Source organism: Palaemon carinicauda, chromosome 27, assembly GCF_036898095.1.
Source record: "Palaemon carinicauda isolate YSFRI2023 chromosome 27, ASM3689809v2, whole genome shotgun sequence".
Lineage (NCBI taxonomy): Eukaryota > Metazoa > Arthropoda > Malacostraca > Decapoda > Palaemonidae > Palaemon > Palaemon carinicauda.
In genome coordinates, this window is record NC_090751.1 from 77,023,650 (window position 1) to 77,041,555 (window position 17,906).

The following is a 17,906-nucleotide window of genomic DNA, read 5'->3' on the forward strand; positions in this document are numbered from 1 at the left end:
CTAAAATATATTGTTTTACATTTTTTTTTTCGATTTTATTTCCCTTCAAAAAAATTTTTTTGGGTCAGAATTTTAATTTTATAGTCGTAAAATAATCGACAATTATCCAGCAACCCACATACAATTTTTATGCATATCCAATAATAATTAGATTAGTAAATAACACCTTGAAATTGACATACCCTTCCTACATTTCAAGTGGCAGATTAGGGAGTCTGAGTCAGTGTGGTTGGCGGCCATTTTGTGGACATATCCGAAGCGTAAGCTGCCCTATCTATATATATTCTTGTTCCCTATAGAATTTGTGATATTTTGGTATATTTTTACCTGCATAAATATCATATTATATATTAAATATATGTATTTTTTTACGAAATTTCTAAGTACTCAAAAAATTACCTTTAGATATGGCCCCTGATATAAATGTAATTTACAAAATAATAAAGATTTTTTTACATATTTCTATTTTAGGATAACATATGTTTATTCCCTAAAAAAATTAGCCACTTCCTATTTCATTTGGGTACCCAAAAAAATTCATGAAATTTGGACAAATTTTTTTGGCCAAAAAAAGTTACCCTTTTTTTCTCATTTCAGATCTTCACCTCCATGGGTCTGACTTCATCCAAAATACATCAAGATGTGTCCTAAACATTCAAGAATCAATTCCTAAAAGGATTTGTGTATATATGTATAAACTTTTTTTTTATGAATTTTTATGTCAGGTCTTTTTTTTTCTACTTAATTTTTTAAAATATTTATAATAAATAGTTTTTCTGCAGATGAGTAGTATTTATCTTTACAGCTGTTTTAAGCATTCATTGAAGTTTTTTTTTTGGCAAAAGAAAAAAGGAGGTTACTGCAAAAACTGATTTTTCAAGAATTTTTTTTGGCGTCGGGGTCGTTCGCGTCCGAGTATACCCTTAAAGGGGTATCCGAGGAGCGTACCTATCCAGGGTTAAAGTGGATTTCTTGCCATATCTAAAAATTTCTCCACATTCTATAGTAAAGTACCTACCTTCTGCTGTATTAGCTTGCTAAATTTAAAATAATTGTATTCTTCTTGCTTTGAAATTGTAATAATCCATATTGGTGGCTTAGGGTTTCTTTTATTAAGTTTATTTTGGAGTCCATAGATCTATTTTCATGCCAATCACTATGACGATATATATCAAGGTTTCCAGGAGCAATATTGCATAGTACTCCGGAAATATCGCTATTATCAATTTTAATGTTTGAGACTTCACAGATTCTTCAAAAGCTTTCTTGTGATTATTAATGCAGATCCATGCTTCCCACCTTCGTTCTTTTCCCTAAAATTCATAGTTATTTCGGTAATCTTACCTTAAGTTTTAAAAGTCATCCATAAAGTTTCATAATAACAAGTTATTGGTAAATCACATATACGAAACTTCTTTCAATTTCCTCACATTACCATCACACTTCTGAACATTGGAGGAGTGGCCTTTTTTTGTTCCCAAATCAGTGACAGAATTTTCCCTCATATAATTGCCAGATGTCGTCATCATTGCTGGGGGGTCATCATATACAGGGATACAGGGGACGGGGGTTCGTTATTTAATGAATCCATTGGTAGAGATCATGTCTAATTGGTTTGTTGGTTGGTTTACCTGCTTGAGAATATTAAGAAAGTATCATATGTTGGTCAGGAAATTTGCATTCTCCACCATCAGCACAATGAGAGTGTAATTCCCACATGGTCCACTCCATGCCCTACCCGTGGGATAGCACCAAAACATATACAGGCACAGGTATAAGCTAAACCCTCCTGTTAGAACTAAGACCAAAAATATATGGAATCATTCTCCCAATATCTGTAATGATCGTCTTCCCACCAAAAGCCAAGAGTCCTGCCTAAAGAACTGGATTCCCTGGACTCTGATGACTCAATCCTTGAGAATAGTTCCACCAAAACTGGATCCAAACTATCTTCGGCATGGCTGAAATCATCCAATACTCTCACATATAGCTTTAACAAATGCAGAAATATCCACAATATTCAAGAAAAAAGGTTGCATATATAAACAAAGAAAAAAAAATATATATATATATGTATATACTGTATATAAAACTATATATGCATATACTTATATATCAGCAACTGTGGAGTACCATAACCTGCATGTCTACACTCAAGTCCATAGTGGAAGCGGTACACTGAATGCTGAAGAAATGGGATGGAAGGTCTCAAATGGACTGTTGAAATCAGTCATATCTGACCGTCGTTATTGGTCCTAGTGCGGTGTGTCTGCTAGTCAGGTTGTGAGAGGATGTGTTGTACCTGCTGCCGACATAGGCTCCACATTTCACCTACTTCTGCGAGCAGAGGTGTTTGTCAGAACAATGACTATGACAATGCTGAGGAAGGAGATGACAGACAAATCTGACTGAAAATGTAACCTGAACTGACAGACATAGTGGACTATATGTTTTTACTGTACAGCATACATATGTGTCTAGGTAGCAATGTATTTTATTTTATTTCTTTCTCATCCCCTGATGATGTCAATATATACAAAAATACTTGGGATTAGGAATTTTATTTTATCCTGTGGCAAATAATTTCAAAGTGGATATAAATGCATAGGGATGACTTTTATAATTTTAGGGGGTAACTCATTTTCAATACTTACCTGATAGAGTGTTCATCGGTTTGGATTATCTTGGTATTTTAGAAGTTATGACAATTTTAAGTTACACCAAATTAAAATATTTCACTCAGAAAATTTTTTGAGACTTTTAGTATGTTATAATGAACTTTTATCCAAGATAAATAACAGTAGTGTTGTTTGTTCCAATTAACAACATTGAGGTTAAAACAAATTTAATGGAGGCTTACCTATCCTTCTTACATAGCAAAGCTCTAGAATCACCAACATTTCCAATATATAGATTACCACCGTGTACTAAAGCAACAACAGCAGTTGTACCCCCACGAATTTCATGTTCTAAAGCCTGAAAATAATAATAAAGATAATTCTTGATTATTAAGAACATTACTTTAAATAGATCTGAAGTAAAATCTTGTGTCATGAACATAAGCAATAATTTTCATACTAAGGTACTTGGGTATAAAGAAGTTCATACATTGCTAAAGCCTAATACAAACCCATAAAATTAATATGCCCCTTAGTCTTATTGAGAGAATAAAATTATGATAATTCATGAATCAACCTCTTTCATAAAATAACTGATCAATTGGAGTCACAGGCTTGTGCTTTTACTGTACATGCCACAATATATAGGTGAGGAAATGTGTAATTTAATATTTCCAAACTGTGCACATTCATTCTATTTATATATGTGAGAGCCTAAGCTCATTTTTTTTCATAAAATACATTACTAATAAAAGAATATTAACCAGCCCAACTAAACTTACAGAGCTCGTTCGATTTACATTTGGAAGAAATATCTATATCAATGTTAAATAAATGAATAAGATAAAATATATATTAGGTATAATGCATAAAAATAAATAAATTATGAGGAAAAAAACGATAAATAGACATTTGAATATTATATATAAAACCTATGTTTCTTAAAAAAGTTTAACTATTAAAAACTGAGAAATTCTCATTCTCATAGAAGGTAATAAAATTTTTCTCAACAAAACATAGAAATCTCTCTCTCTCTCTCTCTCTCTCTCTCTCTCTCTCTCTCTCTCTCTCTCTCTCACACACACACAGGACATTAATCCATACGCACCAGCATCGATAATGCAGCGACTATTTAATGCGCGACCAGCTCATCTAAGAAACATATCAGAAGTGAGTGTACAGTAGATGTGTTTAAGAATAAGCTGAATTACTGAAAACATCATGGAGCATAAGGCAATAAGGCTCTCTCTCTCTCTCTCTCTCTCTCTCTCTCTCTCTCTCTCTCTCTCTCTCTCTCTCTCTCTCTCTCTCTCTCTCTCTCTCTCTCTCTCTTAAAATCTTTACTGTCACTAAAAAATGTTTTATTGTTAAAATACAATCAACTTCATCGCACCTACGAATTGCTTCACGAGGTGAGCACATCAAGCACTCATGCATGCGTCAGTTTTGTATGACCTATAAGCCTACATAATCTTGTAAAAATAACTAAAGTCCTTCATTCTTTTTGTATTGAAGATTTCCATAGAGAAACAACTAGCTTTATTTCTATTAATTTATTTTCAGAAGATTCTTTATTCCACCCAGATTTCCATTTTGTAGCTATGAAATATTTTAAGTGGGTAGTTTAAAAAGCTTGTATTGGTAAGTCCATTGATGATTTAGCTGCAGTATTCAATTTTACATTTCCCAAAACCCAAGCATGGGCAGGAATCCAACACAATTCTATACAGACCCAAGGGAAGTAAAGCCTGCCAAAGAGCTCTTTTCTTTTCAGTACAAATTGGTTCTTATTAGTGTAAACCTTTATGCGGGCTTCTAAGGAGCTTCTAGAATGATTCCCCCTGTCTTCTATAGTTTTACTAAGCTCAATTGCTATTATTATTATTATTATTATTATTATTATTATTATTATTATTATTATTATTACTAGCTAAGCTACAACCCTAGTTGGAAGAGCAAGATGCTATAAGAAAAATAGCACAGTGAGGAAAGGAAATAAGGAAATAAATAAACGATATAAGAAGTAATAAACAATTAAAATAAAATAATATACAAACATTAACAAAATTAAAAGATATTTGACATTTGAACTATAAAAGGACTTATGTAAGCCTGCTCAACATAAATACATTTGCTCCGAGTTTAAACTTTAGAGGTTTTACTGATTTAACTACCCGATTAGGAAGATCATTCCAAAACTTGGTCACAGCTGGAATAAAACTTCTAGAGTACTGTTTAGTATTGAGCCTCATGATGGAGAAGGCCTGACTATTAGAATTAACTGCATACCTAGTATTAAGAATAGGATGTAACTGGCTGGAAGATCTAAATGTAAAGGATGGTTAGAATTATAAAAAAAAATCTTATGCAACATGAAAAATGAACTAATTGAACGACGGTGCCAGATACTAATATCTAGATCAGGAATAAGAAATTTAATAGACCGTAAGTTCCTGCCCAACAATTTAGGATGAGAATCAGCAGCTGAAGATCAGAGAGGAGAACAATACTTGAAACATGGTAAATTGAAAGAATTAAAACACTTCTTCGGAATAGATTGATCACCAAAAATCGTGAAAGATTTTCTCAATAAGCCAACTTTTTGCGCAATTGAAGAAGACACAGACTTAATGTGTTTTTCAAAAGTAAATTTGCTATCGAGAATAACGCAATACATTTGCTCCGAGTTTGAACTTTTGAAGTTCTACTGATTTAACTTCCCAATAAGGAAGATCATTCCACAACTTGGTCACAGCTGGAATAAAACGTCTAGAGTACTGTGTAGTATTGAGCCTCATGATGGAGAAGACCTGACTATTAGAATTAACTGCATACAGAATAGTATGGAACTGTCTGGGAAGATCTGAATGTAAAGGATGGTCAGAATTAAAAAAATCTTATGCAACATGCATAATGAACTAATTGAATGCCGGTGCCAGATATTGATATCTAGATGAGGAATAAGAAATTTAATAGACTGTAAGTTCCTTTCCAACAAATTAAGATGAGAATCAGCAGCTGAACACCAAACAGGAGAACAATACTCGAAACAAGGTAAATTGAGAGAATTAAAACACTTTCAGAATAGATTGATCAACAAAAACCGTGAAAGACTTTCTCAATAAGCCCACTTTTTGGGCAATTGAAGAAGACACAGACCTAATGTGTTTCTCAAAAGTAAATTTGCTTTCGAGAATCACACCTAATATTTTAAAAGAATCATACAAAGTTAAAGTAACATTATCAATGCTGAGATCCAGATGTTGAGGAGCCATGGTCCTAGACCTACTTACAATCATAGTTTGAGTTTTGTTAGGATTCAACTTCATACCCCATAATTTGCACCATGCACTAATTTTAGCTAGATCTCTATTAAGGGGACCGTCCGCCATGGTGTTCTAACATACCAACTTTCAGAAATAGAAAATCGTTTTATTGCTTCTATATCGAACATACTCTCCAGAAGTTTCAGCCAATTATTTCTACAAATAATGAAGATATAGAGGTCTTTAAATGATGACGTCATCCTTACTGCGTCGTCAGCATGACTGAGTTTGACAGAATCATCTTTGTGTTTATTTTTGCATATATACAGCGATTTTTTCACTTACTTTTAGAAATCTTGTACGTCTGGCAGAAATGAAAGGCATTGGTAGAGGGTAAGTGAACGAAAACTACGAACTACGAGAACAGCAGCCAGAGTTTTCATAGACGTATAGAAGTTATAATGCATATGTTTGTTTACTTGCAGTTCGTATGTACATAGTGTTTTCACAACATCCTCGGGAACTTTATAGCAAGGACAATGTTACCTAAGGTTATGGAAAGAATAAAAAGTAAACAGAGAACAAGAAAAAAGAACCAATAAGAGAGAGAAACATGAATAGCGGTCTTTAAATAATGATGTCATCCTTACTGTTTCCTCTGCATGACTGAGTTTGACAGAATCGTCTTTGTATGTTTATTTTTGCACACTCATGTTTCGAAATCTCGTACGTCTGGCAGTAATGGAAGGCATTGGTAGAGGGTAGGTGAATGAAAACTACAAAGTACGAGAACAGCAGCCACAGTTTCCAAAGACGTATAGAAGTCATAATGCATGTTATAACTTGCAGTTCCTAAGTACATTGTGTTTTCACAACGTCCCTGGGAACTTTATAGCAAGGTCAATGTTGCCTAAGTTCATAGAAAGAACAAAAAGTAAGCATAGAACAAGAAAAAAGAACCAAGAAGAGAGGGAAACATGAATAATAGTACAAAGCTGAAACATGCTAACTGAAACACTGGCAACAAAGAGAGATCGCAGGCAACTCACGACATCCTTACGCCAAGTGCAATAGTAAACTTAGAGTTGAAATACCTTGTTTATGGTGAGTTTTTGTAAGAATAAACAATAAAATTTATCATAATAATGTTGTCTTGATTTCTTCAAGGAAAGAAGCAAAAATTTGTTGCAAATCTTTGGGAGGTCATTTCTTCAAGAAAAGGAGCGAAAATTAGTTGCAAATCTTTGGGAGTTCATAACTCAAAAACATACTTATTCACACTTAGGTAAATTTTTCTCATTTATATATTGTTCGATTTTAGAGGGAACGATATCATTGAGAAGGAGAATAAAAATCCCACAATTTTGTGAGGCGGAATTTTTATTTTCTTTTTACTTTCTTTTTCACGATTATTTTACGTCTAGACGAGGAAAAATAAAAAATCATAAAAAAATTAAAAAGGAAAATCAAAATTCCATCTCACAGAATTGTTTGGTTTACAAAGTAGTTTTTATGGTATAAGTTTCAATACAATTTGTGTCATATTAGTGGAGAAAAATATACGTATTTTTTTTCAAATCATGATTTCTGGTAATAAATCAAAGAGTTTTTCATCAAATGACTTGAAATTTTTATAGGATAAAGGTATTATACATGTCTAAAACATATATATAAAACTGATTTTGAGCGAAGAGAAAAATCTATTTTTGAGTGAGATAGCCATGTCATCCTGATGGAAGGTTCCTAATAGTAGCTTCCAAGGGATATATGAACTATGAACTACATATATCCCTTGGAAGCTACTATTACGAACCTTCATCAGGATGACATGGCCAGAGCCCAAAAATGGTGTATTTTGGGTCATTAGGAAAAAAAATGGCAGTCCCCTTAAGGGATTCAACAACCCCAGGTCTATATTCAGGAGATGGAATTGTTGCAAAGAGAGTAGCATCATCTGAATAAACAAGCTTGTTTTCAAGACTAAACCACATGTCATGTGTATATAGTGTGAAAAGTAATGGACCAAAAACATTACCCTGAAGAACACCAGATATCACATTCCTATACTCACTATGGTGCCTATCAACAACAACTCTTTGCGATCTATCACTTAGAAATTCAATAATGATGCTGAGTAACGACCCACCCACACCCAACTGCTTGAGTTTGAAAACAAGAGCCTCATGATTAACATGGTCAAAGGCAGCACTAAAATCAAGGCCAATCATACAAATTTCCTGACCACAATCAAGGGCTTTCTGTACAGCATTGGAGATTGTAAGAAGAGCATCACATGCTCCAAGCCCTTCACGAAAACCAAATTGCAAACTAGGGAATAGATGATTACCTTCAGCAAACTTATCAAGAAATTTTGCCAAAATATGTTAAAAAACCTTTGATAATATGGGAGTTATGGAAATTGGGAGGTAATCAGTTGGACTTGAGCTACCACAAACACATTTACATAGTGAAGTAACATCACAAATTCGCCAACAAGTGCTAAAAGCTCCTCTTCTTGCTAACTTGTGCTAAATAAGATAAATTTGGAGCAGGGAAATATGCACACTTTATAAAAAACAAAGGAAAAATACCATTTGGGTCTGCACCACCTCAAGCATCAAGGTCCATCAATAGAGCTTTAATTTCACTATATCAAAAAGCTAAACTAGTAAGTTCAGTCTCAGGAAAAAAGGAATGAGGAAGTTCGACTTTCTCATTACTCTGCTAGCTGTCAAACACAACTGCCAAAAGGGTTGACTTTTCCTTTGGACAGTGAGGGACAGAGCCATCTGGTTCAAGAAATGGATGAACTGATGCATCTGCACCAAAGAGTGCAGATTTAAGGGTAGTCCACCACTTATGTTCCTGGGTTGTACCAGAAAGGGTTTCTTTTATGGTTAAATTATATTCTTTTACAGTTGAAGCATAAACTCTCTGAGCAAAAGCTCTAAGCTGAGTATAGTTATTCCCGGTCAAATCTTATCTGTTACTCTTCCAAAGCTGATAGGCCTCCTGCTTCTCCAAATAAACACGTCTACAATCATCATTGAACCGTGGCTTTTCCTTCACTTGGTACCTTAGTTCACAAGAAGGGATACGCCTATCAATTATGTTGACTAGATTCTCATTCAAAGGGACTACAGGGTCGACACTATTATACAATTGTGACCAAATCAAGCTCAAAAGATCTGACAAAACACATTCCAGTCTGCTTGAGATTTCATATAATTCTTACATGAGTAAGATACATCAGGGACAGGCTGCTCAGTCTTCACTACTAATAAAATCAAGGCACGATCAGATGTCCCAGCTGGAACACCATCCTAACTTGTTATAACGCCAGGGAAGTCAGTGAATATGATGTCCAAGCAGTTACCAGACTGTGAGTAGCTTCACTTATGATTTGCTCACAGTCTGATTCAGAGACAAAGTCTAAAACTCATAAGCCTTGGCGATCAGTAGGAGAAACAGAATTTAAAAACTCCCTATGGTGAGCATTGAAATCACCAACAAAGACAAAGGAGGCCTTTTTATCATCTTCTTGTATCTTAGCCATAATGGTGTCACGGATAAATATATTCTTTTAAACAAAGGCTAAGCAATAAAGTAAATGCGCAGAAACTAGGGCGGATTTTGCCGAGCTATCACCTTGTCTCCCTAATCCATGGGTTTTTGGGAAGCAGTTCGAACCACTTTTATTTTTGCTCAGTATTTGATGATCCAAGCACACGTGTACTGAATCCGTTTCCATGTCAACAGGTACACCGGGGAGAGGGGACGTAGAGTGAGAACCAGTATAGTGCGGTTACGTCACCTGCCACCCATAGGCGAGACAAGCCAGACCCCCCCCCCCCCAGCAATGTAAGGGAAATAAGAACGTACATACTGTGCAAGAAAAAGCAGTTAAGTTCGAGTCCTAGTCGTGAGTGGGCAACCTTCACTAGGCCCACCGGCCATGGTAAGCCTACCACAGCCATGGCGGATGTTCTTACGTCATACGACGTCCAATAGTTCTTTTTAATTGAAATGTCTCCCCATCCGCTCTCCCCATGTATTGTACCAGTTAAAATTAATTTGTAATTGACTGATGAAATCATTTAAGAGCCAGAAAGAACTTATAACTCTTTTGTTATGCACCCTCAAGATTTATATTTCTAATTAACTCGCTTTGAAGAACATTTCTGCTCATTTTAATTGTGACAATTAACTTAGACAATAAATCCTCTTACGATTAAAATCGTCTAATTCACCGCCTCCTATCCTGTATTCTTGATTATTAACCCATTCCCTTATGACAAAATTTGGTGGCTTTACGGTGAGTGGAAGAGGATTAAAAACAAGTGTGAAAATGAGCAAAAGATCGAGAGCAGCAGCTACCAAAATAATTGACTTTAGACATGAAGAAGATATGAAGATGAAACACGAGAAGCTAGAACGAGACATTTCGAGAGAAGCGGAAAGGAAAAACGCAGGAGAAAAAGAAGCTGAAGAACATAACTAAAGAAGATAAAAGACAAGAAGAAAACCCTGACGATGAAGCAGAGAATAGTAGCAGCCAGGAGGAGTTTTGTGAACCAGTCACCCACAGAGGACCTGCAGGGAGGAGACCTTATCGCGCTTCCGTGGAGACGAGCGGGCCAAAACAGACAGCGCCCAAGGGAGGAAACTGTATGGAAACACACCCGTCCTCGAAAGGATGTCACGACAATGTTCTTGTTGGAAGAGAAGACGGTACGCCTTCATGTACTCCCAAAATTGCCGTCGCGGGAGCAACAGCATCGAAATGGCGACCCAGGACCCTACAATGGACCCTGTCAATTGAAGCAGTAGGGGTGTTTAATTACCCTAACCATACAGGATTTCGTCATCGAAGCAGCAGCGGGCGCATTGATAGAAATGGCACGCCCACAAAGGCCAAGGACAATCCCGAAAATTGGGAGAGGTCCCAAACACCAACTGTAGGATGAGGGACCCAAGGGGACCCACAGCAATCAACCCACACAGAAGTTAAGTAACATGATACAAAATCTGTAGGTTTGTGGGTAACTAATAAGTTTTAGGATTTTGTAAAAGTGTGTAGAGTAACGAAGCTATCATACCGTTTTCTTTATGTAATGTTAAAAATAATGACAGAACACTAGTTTTGATTGAAGAAAGTTACTAGTCGAGTAAAATGTTTTCAGTGTTGAAGCTTCGAGTAAAGATTAATTTTTCTTTTCACAAAAGAAGAAAATCAGATTGATTTTGTTGTTGTGTGGTTAAATGAGAAATTGTTCTTTATGTTGTATGAACTATAAGTTTTCATTGCATAGTTTCTTTGGTTTGCTTAAGTTTATTTTTTGAGACCTTCGTGGTCAAAGATGTTAATTGTATTTTTTGGAAAAGAAGTAAAGTCATATGTTGACATAATTCTGTGTTAACAACAATAAGTTGTATAATTCGAGAGAAGAAATGTAAGTTTATAAATTCAGTGTTAAGACATAATTTATGAGGTCCTTTTTTAGTATGTACTTCATAAAATTATGGAGAAAGATATGTACATTAGGTACATTGGTAATTTGGGAAATTTGTGTCGCAATGTTTGTTCTTACGTCATACTCCGTATTGTCGATCAGTAGCCTACTTAAATCGTTATGAAAAGTCTTAAAAGAAAGAGTTAAGCTATTGTTTGTCAGTTTTAGTCTGAGATTATCCTCAAATAATGAAGATTCGTTTGTTAACGTAATAACAGAAGTGAGTTCAGTTGTTAACAGTTGTTAAGTGATTAGTAATGTCACGTAGGAGATTTAAAGGTCTTGCATTTAGTTTCTTCAAGTTACAGTGTGTCATAAGTGATTTTTTACCAGTGTTCAGTCTGATTGATGACACCGAGCATTGTTAACAAATTATTTTGAGCAAGTAATGTTAAATGATTTAACAGGGAGTGCGAATGCATTTTAAATTTGAAGGGTACCCGATTAGAGTCAGATGACAGGAATGAAGTGAATGAGATGACGTGTGAATTCCTTGAGTAAGCATTATGATATCACTGTCACTGTTAAAGAGTACATCATGAATAAGTTTTTTTTTTTTTTTTTTTTTTTTTTTTTTTGTGTATTGACAAGAAATCTCAGATTTTGACAAGTAATGTAATTTCTTTGTACTTAAAGGTCAGAATTAAATCTTTGTCTTCTAACTGTATAGGATTGTGTGTTTTGGAAAAATCGTGACAAATGAACAAAAATTGATTGTTTTAGGTACTAATTGGCAACATGATATAGAGAAGAGACTTTGAATTCTTATGTATTTGTTAGTTCCTTTTAACTAGCGAGAACAAATAAGTAATGTGAAAAATTTGAGAAATGGCGAACAAGTTGCCGTAGATTTTCGTTTGTTTGTGTCAAGGAATAAAATAAATGATCGGAATGATTGTAAAACTAGATATTGACGACACGGTAATTTTAGCAATAGTGTTAAAAGATTTGATAGGCTAGCATGTGACCTAGGCGAACTAGACACCATGTCAGCATAAGCCTTGTGTGTTGAAGAATAGCTTAGTCGAGCAATAAACTCTGATTCATGTGATGAGTTCCTAGGTTAATTACTTATTTTTGAGTATTGGGGGAATCATATTAACAAAACAAACTTTGGGTTAGAAGGTAATAATGAGTAGCAATACCATTCACTGCTTTCGATAGTTAATTAACGTCTGATAAGAAAAAGTTATGTTTTATGTCAGACTGTGTTAGAGAAAAAAGGGTATGTTTTTGGTGTCAAAGTATAACGTAAAAGGTGGGTTTGATTGTAACTAAGTGATTTGGTGAATCCATGAGATAAAGCCTAGTATTTTAGTGGCTTTGTGTACATTTAAAGACCAATGAGAGGCAAGTTAATTGCCCTTCAGAATTATGTAATTCTCAATGACTTGTTTCAAAGATCAAACAAGACTCTTTGTTATGTACGTGAGAATTATGTTTTGTTTTCTTTTTATGTTTGTGTAGTTTGTTTATGCCTTAATGCCTGTTTTATGTATAAGTTAAGGACACAATTTTAAGATTTTGAGCTAAGTTTGTTTTTCCAGTTTCAGTATTTTTTGCATGCTATGTTTTTTTAGTTTTCTTTTTCTGATGTTTTTTGCTTTAAGTTCTTTGTTTGCTAAGAAATGCAAGAAAGATGCGAGGAAGAAAGATTTTGGTGATTATTGGAGTTTGGGTCAGAAGAATTTGACCCATGTTAATCCCTGTGTGTAAATGTTTGCGTTTGCATACGTGCGCATGAATGTATGAGAGAGAGAGAGAGAGAGAGAGAGAGAGAGAGAGAGAGAGAGAGAGAGAGAGAGAGAGAGATGCGAGATTGCAGGATGAAAAAAAAATGTGGAAAGGATGAGAGAGAATTACTTTTTTAGCTAATCATTGTCCCTTAAGGATAGGGAAGTAAGAAAGTTTTTCTTTAAAGTTTATTTCTTTTTCTCTACAAATTGATTAAAGAGAATTTTTTTTATTGACCTCAGTGACAGGTTATGAAGGATTTGTTATTTTCTGAATAAAGTTTAACGTAATTTGGGAACAGTTTTGACTTTGGAGAAATTCTATAGCGTTCAGTTTTAACATAAATTTACGTTTTCCGCCTTGTATTTTTTGTTGTTTGAGATTTAACGTAGATCTGGTCGGAATGATTTTCCCTGTTCGTAATTGCACTAGGAAGTTTCGATTTCAAATTAGTCCTCTGTGATGTGTTGTTGCACTCCCCAAGAGAGATTATTCACCAAACGTTTAATTGGGCTCCGCAAGGCACTAAAAGAATTGGAAGACCCGGGCCTACATGGCTTAGGACTATAAAGTGCAAAGTAGATAATGATGGTGTGATGGTAACACAAGAGCCTTTGTTTGTGTGATGTAGGTCAGCTTGGATGAATAGGTGTCCTAGAATGATTGTTGTTTGTTTGCCAGAGTTTGAGTTCGGCTTAGTTTGAGTGTGAGCAAAATAGATGACAACACATGATGAGAGTATCGGTGCTGTGAAAGCATCGTATGTAGGTTGTGTGTCTCTGTTGTGAAACTTCTGTCAGAAAGCTTGCTTTCGGTTGTGATGCGAGCGATGTGTCAGCAATTTGCCCAGATTGAAATTTGAATGACGGGGCATGGAGAAATTGAAAATCATAGCCCTGATGATGATGTTGTCATGCGGGCGCGTTTGGGAAGAGCGTGTCAGAGAGAGAGAGAGAGAGAGAGAGAGAGAGAGAGAGAGAGAGACTTTCTGTACTTGGGCATAAAGATGACCTTAGAGTTTTTGATGTCCCTTGTTGTGAGTTGGCAGGTACTGATTGAAACTTGGGAATTTGGACATTCCTGTTGTGGATGTTGAAGAATTGTTTTCTTTTTTCACCGTCTGGTTGGACTGGTGTTCTGTTTTGATGCTTTTTTGTGCCCTACCTGACCCTGGTGGAGGGGAAGAAAGGAGGCCAGATTCTTATGCTGGCGAACCCTTTCTTAGGAGAGGTTGCTTTGTTGCTATCAAGCAAGATGCTTTGAGGAAGACCGCCGCCAGAGTTCATGCAATGAACGCGGAGGTCGGGGAAACACCTCCACCCAAGGAGTGGGTCCGGGGAACCCAGGCAGGCCTTACTTAACGCAGAGTATACAGTAGGCATAGCTCAAATGAGTAGTAGTAATGATACCATTTTTTTTTTCACAGATAATTACAGAAGTGTTCCGAGTGGAGGAACAGAGCTTTGTTTGACTATGATACATTTTGTAAATATGATACAGTTAGTTAACTGTTAATGGTGATGCCCATTTATTAATTTTTGACATAGCTGTTTTTTGTTTTTATGTACTAGTACCTTGGTTTGTAAACACTTTGCTAGTGTGATATAGCTATATGAGAATATTAGGACTAATAACATTCATGATGATTATTTCTTTCTGTGTACAATGGTCATGAGACATTTGTTTTGTGTACTTCTTTTCACTCATGATTTCTCTGTGGATATGTGCACGTGTTGATTTTCCAAGGAATTATTTTTTTTTTTTTTTTTGTGAAACTTTTCTTTTAGGTAATTTGAGTTTTTTTGCTAGCAACTATCGTTTTGGTTTAGAACATAATGAATGTACTGTATAATGTATTGTGTTTACCAGTATTATATCTTAGATCTCTTTCAGAGTGAGAGTCCAATGAATGAGCCAGAGTGTAGGCTTGACATATAAGGGCATTAATTCTTTTTGTACGATGACTGCATCCACTAATGGACTGTAGGAATTAGAAAAGATAAGTATTTTTAAATACAAAGGTTACTTCCTGTTGTATAAATTGTAACTTTGCAGTCATAGTCCTCTATGATATGTTTTCTTTATAAGATATGTAATATTCATACATGTTCATATATAAAGAATGTATATCATGAATACAGACATGTGCAGTGTTAATTGATGATTAATTCTCTTTTTGAATTGTTTTTTAACATGTGTTCACTGATAATGAGTATTTTTGATGAATTTGAGATGAGAATTTGATTTTTTCTTTGGATAATTGTTCACGAGTTTCCATTTCTTGTGAAATGTGTTGATTACTTCATATGAATTTTTAATCTAAGTCTTATTCACCTTTGTTGGCGGTGAACAAGGATTCCCAAGGATTATGGAGACTTTGTTTTGAGTAGAGTAATTTTCAGTGGGGTTTTTTATTTGATAATTTTTCTTGAAAGTTAATGGCCTTTGCTTTGTTTTAAAGTAGTTTTAAATTCTGGAAGGCTCAGGAGAGCCTTGAGTCAGGTGGAGGGGAGTTTGTCACGGACAAATATATTGTTTCAAACAAAAGCTAAGCAGTAAAGTAAATGCGCAGAAAGTAGGGCGGATTTTACCGTGTTATCACCTTGTCTCCCTAATCCATGGGTTTTTGGGAAGCAGTTCGAGCCGCTTTCATTTTTGCTCGGCATTTGATGATCCAAGCACAAGTGTACTGAATCCGTTTCCATGTCAACAGGTACACCGGGGAGAGGGGACGTAGAGTGAGAACCAGTATTAGTCCGGGAGCTCACAGAGATTTGTATTACATCTTGAGTACAAAAGGTTTGATAGCTAAAATCATCAGCTAGTATGATGTGGATCTCCGAATGGTCATTCTTAAGTTATGCCGTTGGTGCGTTGAGTAGGGTGCGCAGCTTGAACTGGCCCCCAAATCCAGTTTAAATTGCATTTTGGAGTACATCAATCAAACCTGTGATAAAAGTTTCGTTTTGGCACTGTGATTACAGATGTGCCATTCTTAAATGGCGCAATTGGTGCAAAACGCATTTAAGAAGGGCTCAAAGGGGGTGCTACTGTCACATTTAAATCAAAATTTGAGTACATCAATGAAAGTTTGTGGCAATATCCCTTAGAGCTTCCTGATGAAGAATCAGTAATTCTTTAAGTGTCAAATTTGGTGCAAAACCCATTTAAGAACGACCTAAAGAGGGCGCTATTTTTTGCACATTTAAAACACGTCTCTCTCTCTCTCTCTCTCTCTCTCTCTCTCTCTCTCTCTCTCTCTCTCTCTCTCTCTGTTGGGAAAAGATATGTGAATATACTTATAATCATGAGTTCAACTAGTATTTACTGGTATAGTTAATTATCATCTCAGCCTGCCTTTCTGTAACAAGATTTTAGTTATCCTCATCACAACATTCATCTTCATCTGAAGAAGCAATGTCCAAGTCATCCTCATCATTGTCCAATGCTTCTAAATCATCTGTTTCTGGGATAAGGCATTCATGGAGTTGCTGCCCTTCGAATCAAACCGGTTTGTAATGGCCATCAACCAACTGCCAGCCATTTTCTTCAGAGGAATGCTGCTCTATGAGTTTGATCTGCTCTTTGTTGTTAGCAACAAAGGAGGCATGCTTAATGTGAGGACTGAGCTCGTCTTCACAAGGTAGTTGTCTACTTGCATCTATACCCTTCAAATTGGTTAGTGGGTGTTTCCCATTTCCATTTGGTCCATGTCTTCATAAACTTCTCATACCTGAATTCATTCAGCCAAGTGTTTGCTCTATCCTCAGCTCCATACATTGTGGCTGTGAACCTCTGAAGAGCTTCATTCGTCGTGCTAGAAATTGTAGAGCTCATTGCCATTACTCTGAAAGTCTTCTGATAGTCAGATTGCTTTCCTAGAGTTTGGAGAGGCCTGGCCTTCCCTTTTCTGACAAACGCTGATGCATACTCTGATCCTGTGAAGGCATGGAAAGCTGGCAATGCTGCACAAAGATATGGTATTATTTCCTTCCATATCACAGTCAGGCTGACTTAATGACGATTGCTCTTTGAAACTGTTCTTATATCCATCCATAATGTTGGCTGAAAGCTATTGCCAGTGGTACAATAATTTCACTGTAATATCGGTGTCGGATGCTGTGACTACTATGTCAATTCTCATGATTAGCTGATAAGGGCTAATCCATCTACTGCGTTTCGCTGTATCATACCCTCTGTTACCTGGAACTTATAACATTTCCCTTAGACATCTAGGAAGACTTCACAATCCCCAAAAATTTTAGCATATGAAGAGTTTTACTATTCATTGGTAAGAAACAGAGGTAATTGCTTCTTGAAGGACTTGGACTCTAGGGCATCGTTTAGATTTCTTGGCACTCGTCTCTGCTCTGACCCTGTGATGATGAAGGTTCTGTTGTCAGGTCCCCACCTGTCTCTTTCAGTGTCCTTAATTGAAGTCTGTGGATAGTCATCAAAGGCTATGTGTATGCGTTTGGCTGACGTTGTTAAACTCTGGGTAAGAATACTTTTGGCTAGTCCTCTGTATGTGGGGACAAATTTAGTGGCAAGGTATGTAAGAGAAAATGTCCATCTATGATATAAGCACTGAACTGCTTTGGCTGCTGTTCAAGACCTTTTTATTTACTCTCATTATATTAAAGAGTGCACTCCTATCGGTCTTTGACATTACTTCTTCAGGGCTGGTCAAGGACAGAGGTATTGGAATCAATGGGTACTGGGGAATATGCTACATGTCATGTCTCTTCTTGGTGGACAGTACAAGGAGACGTCCC

The 17,906-nt window shown here is 35.9% G+C and overlaps 1 protein-coding gene across 5 annotated transcripts in view; it reads right to left on the minus strand.

Moving 5' to 3' along the window:
* Nucleotides 1-17,906, minus strand: part of LOC137620760 (TGF-beta-activated kinase 1 and MAP3K7-binding protein 1-like) — an 827,205-nt gene that overhangs the window by 511,851 nt on the left and 297,448 nt on the right. For all 5 annotated transcript variants that reach the window (XM_068351167.1, XM_068351165.1, XM_068351166.1 and 2 more), the window contains one exon: nt 2,861-2,976. In XM_068351167.1, the coding sequence (XP_068207268.1) occupies nt 2,861-2,976 (116 nt within the window). The remainder of the gene's footprint in view (nt 1-2,860; nt 2,977-17,906) is intronic.